Source organism: Nicotiana tomentosiformis, chromosome 4 (assembly GCF_000390325.3).
Source record: "Nicotiana tomentosiformis chromosome 4, ASM39032v3, whole genome shotgun sequence".
In the NCBI taxonomy this organism is placed as follows: domain Eukaryota; kingdom Viridiplantae; phylum Streptophyta; class Magnoliopsida; order Solanales; family Solanaceae; genus Nicotiana; species Nicotiana tomentosiformis.
In genome coordinates this window covers 24,879,667-24,891,730 of record NC_090815.1, presented here as the reverse complement: position 1 = coordinate 24,891,730, position 12,064 = coordinate 24,879,667, and the positions used below count along the sequence as shown (strand labels likewise).

General features: G+C 37.9%; 1 protein-coding gene across 1 annotated transcript; it reads left to right on the top strand.

Annotated features, from left to right (window-relative positions):
• The first annotated feature begins 3,920 nt into the window (after positions 1–3,920).
• Positions 3,921–4,831, top strand: LOC104091902 (F-box protein PP2-B11-like). Its single transcript, XM_070199672.1, has 3 exons — positions 3,921–4,006; positions 4,112–4,197; positions 4,280–4,831. Exons 1-3 carry the CDS (start codon positions 4,004–4,006, stop codon positions 4,686–4,688), a joined length of 498 nt encoding a protein of 165 aa, XP_070055773.1. The 5' UTR covers positions 3,921–4,003; the 3' UTR covers positions 4,689–4,831.
• The last annotated feature ends 7,233 nt before the right edge of the window (positions 4,832–12,064 follow it).

The following is a 12,064-nucleotide window of genomic DNA, read 5'->3' as shown; positions in this document are numbered from 1 at the left end:
GCACGACAGAGAAGAATAGAAGTGAAATTATTCCTAAACTCCATAGCCTCTGGAAGATAAGTACAAACGTCTCCGTACCAATCCTCTAGACTCTACTAAGCATGCTCGTGAGACTTAGGCAACCTAGTGCTCTGATACCAACTTGTCACAATCTGGAATTCCCACCTTCGGGACCGTGATGACGCCTAATATTTCACTTTCTAGGCAAGCCAACATTAAAGAAATTCTTAAACCAATTTCTTAAAACAGTTCAAATAAATAAACCAATTAAACTGAGATGAAACTAAAATGAAGTACGAAGTAGCATAATAACCAGCATATCTAATACAACCCGGATCTGGAGACACAAGTACACGAGCTTCTAGAGGTTCTACAAATAGAGTGTGAAATAAATACAATTGTTTCAAATGAAATGAACAGTAAATAAGGAAAGAGGAAGGGGACTTCAAGGTCTACGGACACCAGCAGATCTACCTCGAGTCTCCAAATATGCCAATCCGAGCTAATGCACCTCACGTACAGCTGAGACTAGTACCAAAATCTGCACAAGAAGTGCAGAGTATAGTATGAGTATAACCGAACTAATTTACTCCGTAAGTGTCGAGCCTAACCTCGACGAGGTAGTAAAGAGGCTATGACAGGACACCCACGTAATTAAACTTGTACAACGAAGATATACGTGCAACATAACAACAAATAAAGATTAAACACGTACGATTGGGAGAAGACATGTGAAAGGGGGTATAAGATATGATAACTACAACAGGAAATGACAACATGAGACAGTCAAATAAGCCATCAACCAACTAAAACGGATAAACATAATGAATAAAGATGACACGACTTCACCCATCATGCTTGTACTCTCAACCTCACTATGAAATAATAATAATGGCACGACATCACCCTTCGTGCTTTTACTTTCAACCTCACTATGAAATAATAATAATGGCACGGCATCACCCTTCATGCTTTTATTTTTAACTCTCAATGAAATAATAATAATGGCACGACATCACCCTTCGTGCTTTAACTCTCCTTCTCACCATGTATTAATCAATAAATGAAGCAATAATCGGCGAGGCATCACCCTTCATACTTTAACACTCTCCCTTACCATGTAGCAATGAATATAAACATTTTGGAGATAGAATAAGCAAGAATAAACTTTACGTCAACAACGGTTCCAAAATACCGAACCTTAACTTCCAAAATATCCAATCCTCACAAATAGTTCATAGATGCGGAAAGAGCGATCAATTAAGTAATAAACTAGTCTAAGCATGGATATCGTAATTAAAGAAGGCAATAAATTACAAGGAAACAAGTCTCACCCATATGCTTTAACCCAACAATAACGCATAGGTACACATCACCTCACATATACGCTGTATACACATATTTAAACACGTAGCAAATATGAAAACAAGTCCTAATCCCTCAAGTCAAGGTTAACCACAACACTTACCTAGCTCTGCAATCGACTCAAAGTCCAACCATGGCATTGCTTTTCGAACAAGCCTCCGAACCAACTAGATCTAGCAAATTATTAACCAAACAATTCAAAATAAGCCTTAGGATCTACCCACAAATGAAAGAGGTTAAGTTTAGGTCATTATTGAAAAAGTCAACAAAAGTCAACCCCGGGCTAGCATGGTCAAAACATCAAAATTCGAACCAAAACCTGATTACCCATTCACCCCAAGCCCGATTATGTAATTTGTTTCGAAAATCGACTACAATTCGAGGTCTAAATTCCAATTTTACAAAAATCCCTAATTCTACCTAAATTCCCAATTTCTACCATAAAAATCCTAGATTTAAGGTTAAAATCTTATGAAATGTAGTGGGTAATTGAAAGGAAGTAGGTTAGAGTCACTTACCAATGAATTGAGGAAAAGATTCTATTGGGAAAATCGCCTCTAAGGTTTTTAGGGTTGAAACTTTGAAAGAATGAACCAAAATCCCGTCTAACTCAGCTTTTGACCAGGTGCACTAGGGTTCGCAATTGCGAACCCCACAAATGCGAAACAACCCATACCTCTGCTATCATCGCATTTGTGATGATTTGTTCGCAAATGCAAACTGGGCCTTACCGCAAAGGCAACAGAGTACTCGCAAATGCGAGAAACTAGTCCCCCAGTCCATGCTCACAAATGTGAGATATTCAACAGAAACCAGAAGCAAAAAGACATCAGCTATGATTCTAACTCCAACTTCACTCTGTAGCCTATCCGAAACTCACCCGAGCCCTAGGGGATCCAAACCAATCATGCACACAAGTCCAAAAATATCATACAAACTCGCTCACAAGATCAAAACTCTAAAATACCACCTAGAACTATGAATCAGACACCAAAAAGAATAAAATTTTCAATGAAACTTAAGAATTTTCATTTTAACAACCGGACGTCCGAATCACGTCAAACCAACTCCGTTTTGTACCGAATTTTGGAGGCAAGTCATAAATAGAGTAATAAACCTATACCAAGCTCCGGAACCAGAGTCCGGACCCGGTAACAACAAAGTTAAACTTCAGTCAAATTCATAAGTTCTCTAGACCTTTAAACTTCAAATTTTTAGCAAATTGCAATAACTCGAGCTAGGGACCTCCGAATTCGATCCCGCGCATACGCCCAAGTCCCAAGCACGATACGGACCCACCGAGACCATCAAAATACTGACCCAAGTCCATTTGCTCAAAACGTTGAACGAAGTCAACTCAAATAATTTTTTTTTGTTTTGGCACGATTTCACATTTTAATTAGTTTTTCACATAAAAACTTTTCGAAAAAGACTCGGACTGTGCATGCGAGTCGAGGAAGGCTAAAAGGAGATATTTGAGGTTTCGAAACACAGAATTTAGGGGTTAAAGCTCTAGAAAACCTATCGGGTCATCATATTAGTTCACCGTTGGCTTGCCTAACGGTTACATTGGGTGCCATCACGACCTATAGTGGGTTTTAGGTTGTGACAATACGTTTGCCGTTTTAACAATATGTACCATGAACATCACCCAACAGAAATATGGTGAATCAAATGTATATAATCACAACAACAATTAATGGTTTTTCCCCTTGAGACAATAAACTCAGTCATTGCAATACAACCAACAATGTTTAAACTGGGCAAGAGCACTGTCCCTAAAATTTGCAGAAAATAAAACCAAATCATTATTAACTTAGTTTATGTTAGTTCATCCATTTAACCTGAGCCCAACTTAACCTAGTTAGTATAACAAGAGTAAATGCTCTTTTATTTGGCAACAGACTAGGTTGTATGCTAAGGATCCTTTGTTATCACATTTAGCAAATTGTCTTGTATTGCCTTTACCATGAACTAAGCTCTAATATGAAATATGTAGACGTCACATATCAAAATTCTCCAAAACAAAACGGACTAAATTTACCCATTACTTTATGATTTAAAAGTATTCTGAGGTTGGAGCTCCGTGAAGCCAATAGAAAAATAATTTTTTTCCCTAACAACAAGGTAATGTTAAGCCAAAAATTTAATCAGGAGGAAACTTGTTCAATTTCCTATAATACAAACACAAATTTGAAATTTACCAGAGCTCTACTGCTCTCGTGACTCGTGAAAGAAGAGGTTTAAAAACAGTCATGTTTTCTTCATGAATGGTCCAAATGGTCCAAAAATGTGCAAACCTACTCTGCTGCTTCTTATAATGGATTGTCAATAGACACGTTTTCTCCAATAAAAAAAAACACTTATGTTATCACTCTATTGTGACAAATTTTTGGAGTAACTTGTCTGTTCCTAAAAAGACAGCCTTAAGGGTTTTGCCAATAGACACGTTTTTAACATTCTAAGTTTAAAAAAAAACATTTATTCTAGATAAACCTACCTACTATAGTAGTACTATATATGGTGACAAATTTTGGAGTACAATAATGCTCTATAAATATGAGGACGAAGCAAAAGGGAGTGGAGCCAACTAAAAAGTTATAAAGAGCATCATATCATACATAGCAATAAAAGAAAGATGGTAAGTTATTCTTCTCGTTGATATATTCTTATTCTTCTTGTGTTTAACAACTCATCAAATGTTAAGGAACCCTAATATATTGTTTTACATATTGTATTAAATCAGCAAGGCCAGTGGATAGCGGCAAGAGACCTTACAATTACATGGGTGAACAATCCTCAGTTCTGGATATGGAAAACTGTTGATCCTAAGTTTGTCTCTCTATCTCTCTCTAAATTTCATTAAAAAGAGAAATATATATTTTAATTACTTGCATCTCAACATTTTGTACAGTATTGAAGTGGCGGAGCTTCGTAGCGTAAATTGGCTTGACATTTATGGAAAGATAGAGACAAAAAATCTTATTCAAACGACTAGTTATGCAGTATATTTAGTGTTCAAGTTAACAGATAACCCTCGTGGACTTGAACGATCCATTGCATCGCTAAGATTTGTGAAGGAGGTGGCAAAGGACGCAGGCATTGAGGGTACCACTGTTTTCATCTCGAAGAAAAAGGAATTACCAGGAGAACTTGGCCGGTTTCCACATCTTCGAAGTGATGGCTGGTTAGAAATCAAGCTTGGTGAGTTTTTCAACAACTTAGGAGAGGATGGTGAAGTCGAAATGAGGTTGATGGAAATCAATAACGCCACTTCGAAATCTGGCATCATTGTTAAGGGCTTCGACATTCGTCCAAATTAATTGGATAGATCTCTAGCCTTTCTATTCTGCATGTTGTTGTGTTTGTCTTTTCAGATGTTCTAATAAAATCTCTCTCTATGATAAGAGTGAGCGTGTTGTAAGTGTATGTGATCTTATATATGATCTATCCTTTTTACTAGTTAGGTTGGTGTACGGTCTTGGATCAATAATAATCTGTAATCAACCCCATACTCATGCAATAATAATCTGTAAAGCTCTATCCAGAAACTTCAATATATCCAGAAACTTCAATATATGCACCATCTACAATTCAATTTGCAGAAATTTACACCTTCAAAAACTTCTTACCAGGGACAGAGCTATAATCTGGAGGAGATGATCGACCGAGTCCAGTAATTGTGGTCCAAACTCTATATTGCTCTTAAAAACTTTATTGAATACGTACATATTATTAATTTAGAGTCTAATAACTTAAGATGACTAAAATTCCAAACTCATAAGTTTCAAATCATGGCTTAATCCCTGCGTTCTTACATTGTGAAAATGAGTTCCCAACTCAGTATATGGTAAACTGCACTTCGAATTTGGCCAAAATAAATAAATAAATTGAACACGATTTTTCTTATTCAACGGCCCTTGCAATTTTCTTAGCTTTTCCTTTGGTTACAGTTGATCTTTAACTAGATAACTGGATAATTTGTTGTCGTAGCTTAAAGAAGCGTGAAGAGTTCGTATCTTCTGAACCATATACTACTTATACAATAATTTTCCTTCGCAATTCCGTTTGGTAATCAATTAGCGGTTTGCATTCTCAATATTTCATCAAAAAGAAAAAAACATATTAGGTTGTTTCTAGTGGGCCTACAAAAATTTTAGGGGATTCGTACCGATTTCATAAAGATTGCATGAACATTAGCACACGAAAAATTTGAAATCAACCTAAATTCCTATGTTATGGCTCTAAAATGCCAAAAACAAATGAGAAACGGTCATTGCGAAGCAATTACTATGGTTCAATATATCATTTCTGATATGCCCATAAACGTTTAGGCGATTCGGAGCTATCCCTGCGCTCTTACATTATGAAAATCAGTTCACAACTCATATGAAGTAAATTGCACTTCGAATCTGACCAAAATAAATAAATAAATTGAACCATATGTTTAAATTGAATTTCTCTTTTATGGACCTAAAATGCCAAAAACTGGGGAACGGTCATGGCGAAGCGATAACTATTTTTCATGAGGTCGTTTCTGATAGGCACAAAAAACTTTAGGCGATATGGAGCTCGTCGCCCAAATTCATGAGGATGGCGTGGAAATTAGCACACAAAAAATTGGAACGGTCATGGAAAAGCATGGCTATTGTTTATTAGATTAATTTAAATGGGCCCCAAAAATTTTTAGGCGATTCAGAGCCCGTCACCTGAATTCATGAAGATGGCGTAAACATTATCACACGAAAAATTGGAAATCGTCATGGATTCCTTTTTATGGCCCTAAAGTGCCAAAAAACGAGGAAAGATCATAGATAAGTGATAATTATTGTTCATTAAGTCATTTTTGATAAGCCCACAAAAGTTTAGGCGGTTCCGAGCCCGTCGCCCGAATTTATGAAGATGTCGTGGACTAGCACACGAAAAACTGAAAATCGTTATGGATTCCTGTTTTGTGGCCCTAAAATACAAATAAATAAGGAACGGTCATGGAAAAATAATGACGTTTGTTCATTAAGTCGTTTTTTATGAGCCCACGAAATTTCAGGCGATTCGGAACACGTCTCCCAGATTCATGAAAATTTGTAAACATTAGCACACGAAAATCAGAAATCATCCTGAATTCCTGTTTTATGGCCCTAAAACGGAAAAAACGAGGAACAGTCATAGAGAAGCAATGAGTATTGTTTATTAGGTCGTTTCTGATGGGCCCACATAATTTTAGGCGGTTCGGGAACGGTCACCTGAATTTAGGAAGATGGCGTGGGCATTAGCACACGAAAAATCAAAAATCGTGTCGAATTCCTTTTTTATGGTCCTAAAACGCCAAAAAATTAGTAAAAATATAGAGAAGCAATGATTATTGCTCAATGGGTCGTTTCTGATGGGCCCACAAAATTAGGGTAGTGTCACGGACCCCAATTTCCCTCTGTGGGATATCGTGATGACACCTAGTCTTTAATATTAGGTAAGCCTAACACTTACTGAATTAATGGCAAAATTCAACCAACAACTATTAAATATAAAACAGAAATTTCTATACAAAACAAAAAATCATAAAACCGGTAGTACAAGTCATAACCTCTACTGAGTTCGCTAAAAAATCTCTAAGTATAACTGTTCCGGAATAGAAATAAACTGTACAAAAATAACTTCCGAAGGTGACTCTGAGGTCTGCGAACGCGACGACAAGTGTACCTTGAATTCTCAACAGCACTTTTTGATCCGCTATCTAACAACCAACAGACTCCGAAGTACCTGAATCTGTACAAAAATATGCAGAAGTATAGAATGAGTATACCGCGGTTGGTACCCAATGAGTATCAAGACAAACCTCGGTGGAGTAGTTACGAGGTACAAGTCAAGACACTCACTAGACAAAATAACATATGCAGTATAAAATTATAAAACTAATAACGGAAAGCAAAAATGAGTAAATGTCAATAAGAACCAATAAGTGATATAATGAGTAAAGCAATAAGAACACCATGAAGTATCATTAAAACCAAATATGGAAACACAAAGGACAATCAATTAATCAAGCCGTTCGAACACAAGTTTCACAACGAAATCACTCTGTGCTACTTCATCTCATAGTCACAAGTCACGGGTCTCAACCCACAATCATATACTCACGGCACCTCGTGCCCACATCTCGCATCACAATAGCACAGACAACTCACGTGCCAAAATCTCAATCCGCCCGGCATGATGATAAGCTCAAATTCACAATCCGCCCGATATGGTCACAGGCTCACAATCACAATCCGTGCGATATGATTTCAGGATCACAAATCACAATCCACCTGGCATGGTCAAAGGCTCAATATCAATATGGAAACAGATAATACAAGAATACATGGGCATGATTAATAAATGTCAAGTTTCATACTCCTGAGCTAGTATAAGTGGCATGCTATGGTGTATGCTTGTGTGAGTGTACTAGTGTAGTCCAAGTCAGCAAGTAATATCAAAGACATCGAATAGCTTATCAAAACAACAAAGCAAGTCATGCAAGGTGTATGACAAATACAAAGAAAAGTACACTATCACACGAAAATCACCAAACACAATGTCTCCAACCATCACACATCATCCCTGACATTGCCACCCTTATCTCTCCTATAACCACACGTATTACTCCGTATAATAACCACCCTTATATCTCATATATCTACCCGTGTCACTCTATATAATAGCCACCCACATCATCGCTAGGACAATAATAAAATAGCCACCCGTATCACTCCATATATTCAACAACAGTGAGATGCTACCCTTATACTCTGCATAACAACAACCAAACCACACAATAATTCACATGTGCTATCATCACAACAACACAACATATCAACTCGTATCACAAGTGCCCGTAGACCACAAACTTTTCAAAGATTCAACGATATCAATATTTTCACTGCAAATAGCTCGCGGCTCAGCACAACGTATATAGAATCTCAATAAAAACAAAATGAATAGAAAAGTAACTTAACAAAAAACAACATCCCCTTTAAATTCAACTTCAATTAGAATAGATTAATGACTCTCCATAACTTTAATTCCAATTAATTATTTAAGGATAACCTTGATAGTGAATGTACTTGCATGAAATGGCAAACTTCAGACTATGAATTAGGCTAACAATTTAGGAGAGAGAACGAACTAGTACTACGTCTAAATACATGAGAACAACCCATTAACAAAAGGATATCATGTGATGACAATTTCAACTTAGAGTAGCTCCACAATAATAGAAATCGCATAATGACACAAAGTGATAACATCTCCAAATAAAGCATATAAGATCAAACTCGGCAAGTAAAGAATGTGACACGTAACGACAACTTCCAATAAAGCATATGATAGTAGACATGACGAATAAAAGATATAACATGTGCTAACAATTTAAAATAAGTACATAAAAGATGCTTAGGAGTCTAGACTGGTCAATTTCCACATATAAGCCCGAGTACGTACTCGTCACCTCGCGTACACGGCTTTCACATGAGACAAATAGCACAAACAACTTAAGTCCTAAGGGGTAATTCCTCCAGACCAAGTTAGGTAAGATACTTACCTAAATAAGCTAGACCGATACTTTAAAATGACCTTCTTGTATGAAACAACCTCCAGACGGCTCAAATCTAGCCAAAATAACTTAATACCATAAATAAAAACCATAGGAAATAATTCTAGATAAAAAAGCTTTGATATTTAATGAAAACGAAAAAGACAACCCAAAAGGCCCGCACCTCGGAACACGATAAAATTCATAAAATCCTTACACCCATTCCTATACGAGTCCAACCATACCAAATTTATCCAATTCCAACATCAATTCATCCTTCAACTCATCATTTTATATTTTTGAAAGTTTTCACAACAATTCCCATTTTTCTCCCATTCAAATCACTAATTTAATGAAAAAAATAATTATGCAATCATGAAATATAATCAATTCCGGGTAAAGAACACTTAATCCAATCCAACACGTGAATAACCCATCAAAAATCGCTCAAATCCGAGCTCTCTAACTCAAAGAGTGATAAAATAACAAAAGCCCTCGAAATAGAGTTCTTATAATATGCCCTAGTGATTCCTCTTACTTGATCGCGGAATAACCCTCGCGATCAAGAAGAACTAAATGCTGCCCGGAAAAAATAAAGCTTCGTGTTTGCGGCACACACCTCGCGAACGCGATGAATAATGACAACGGACTACCCAAATGCACATAGAGACACGCGAAGGCGATGAGTAAAAGACCACTAACTCCCAGCTCCACTACGCGAACGAGGAGAGACGGGTGCGAACGCGGACAAATGACTGCATAAGCTTCGCGAATGTATGACCATCATCGCGTCTGCGATGAACAAATCACTGATTTCTCAAAAACACTTCGCGATCGCGAAGAACAACAGGCACACTAGAAACCAGCAACTCTAAAGCATGAAGAAATGGCCTGTAGCCCATCTGAAACACACCCGAGGCCCCTGGAGCCTCGTCTAAACATACCAACAAGTTGCGTAACATAACGCAGACCTGCGCGAGGCCTCAAATTACATCAAACAACATTAAAACTATGAATCACACATCAAATCGAACTTAATCAACTTTCAAATTCTACAACTCGCGCCGAATCATATCAAATCAACCTGGGATAACGTCAAATTTTGCATGCAAGTTCCAAATGACACAACGAAATTATACCAACTCCCGGAATCGAAATCTGAACCCGATATCAACAAATTCAACCCCCGGTCAAACCTTTTAACCTTTCCACGCATTCAACTCCCGGTCAAACCCTTTTGCCAAACTGCATCAAATCAACCTACGGACCTCCAAATCCAAATCCGGGCATACACATGAGTCCAAAACCACCATACGAAGCTATTGGAATCATCAAAATACTATTCCGGAGTTGTCTATACAAAAGTCAAACTTCGATCAACTCTTATTTCTTAAGCTTCTAAAACAAGAATCCTTCTTCCTAATTGATCCCGAATCATCTGAAAACCGAACTCGGACACACATGTAAGTCATAATACATAATACGAAGTTGATCGAGACCATAAGCTGCCGAACGAGATGCTAATTCTCAAAATAATTGGTTGGGTCGTTACATCCTCCCCTTCTTAATGAAACGTTCTTCCCTAAACGTGCCAAGAACCATTCCAAAGTCATCAAATCACTGGATGAACTTACCATACATTTGCTTGCGAGTGATCCCTGGTCACCCTAATCCACATAGGCCCGACAATACCATCTGAACTGAAAATTCTCCTCTAACTCACACTAATAAGCCTTAGAACCAAAATGTTTCACCATCCAATCATTTCCCAAAGATCCGATTCCCACCTCAACACACCGTATAAACCTCAACCGGCTGCCACAACTCATGCCTACAATCATAAGGTACAACCACACGACGTAATACATCGCACATATGCCCATAACAATATCTCTGGCCACCATAGCTGGCCATTATCAAATCCAACATCGGCAATTAACTGCATATCAGTTGGAACCCTGTTCCAAACCTTCACAACACTGACAACGATGAAAGAAGCATTAAGATCCCATAACCATTCACTCAAATCAACAAGTCGCATTTAACACAACCTGGGCACACACCTCGCAAGTTAAAACCCAATAAGCACAACGCGAAAATGACTGAATATGCAAAGAGAAACACGTGAGAGAACTATCAAACAAGCCCGACAGACACAACTTTCCATAAGTACCATACTTATGAATCAATTCCACAAGGGTGGGTAAAAGCATATGAACTAATCACAAGGATCTCATCCTAATATAACTCCACCGCGACATGTAACCTAGTACAAACATATCAAATCCAATAAAATGTGAGGATCCCATTCTCCGCTCTGAAACACAAGTAGAGTACACATCATACCAATAGAAAACTTCCACTAACTCAATTCCGCAAAACAAAATCATGACACGTAACAGATTTCCCGTACCGGTAAAGCATCTAAATCACAAATCATAATCAAACCATCTAGAAATCACATCAAAACCTACCGTAATGAGTAATAGAAAGTCACTTCTAGTTTCATAACTTTCAATAGTGAACAATTCAAAACGATAGACACGGGCTACAACTATAGAATCTCCCAACAGGGGTAGACACATAAGTAGAGTACAAAATCACGAAACTCACCGATATGTGAGGTAAGATAAGAGGACTCACCCCGATAAGCAAAACCAAATAAAAATAAGAATGATGCTCCTCTATGACAATCAAACCATACATATATAAAGACCATCTGGTGCAGCGGCCTGAGCCATACCACGGAAAGCATATCAACGGGCCGGACCTCCCCTTCTAGGGCGCCCTCTACCTGCCTGTCCTCCACCCCTAACTGGCTGTGCAAGTGAAGTAGCAACTGGAACGGAGCCCGTAGCCTGAGTGCCCTGATGAAATCCGCCTCTCTCGAGTCTGGGACAATCTCTCACGATGTGCCTAGTATCGCCACACTCATAACAACCCCTCTACGGACGTGGCTGCTGCTACTGAGTCTATGCCGAATAACTGGAATTAGGGGTGTACAAATAAAATCGACAAACCCCACCAACCCGATAATCCGAGTCAAATCGAGAAAAAACCCCGATTATGGTTTGGTGTTGGAAAAATAAATCGACCATATTTCGTTTGGTTTTGTTTTAACTAAAAAAGGTC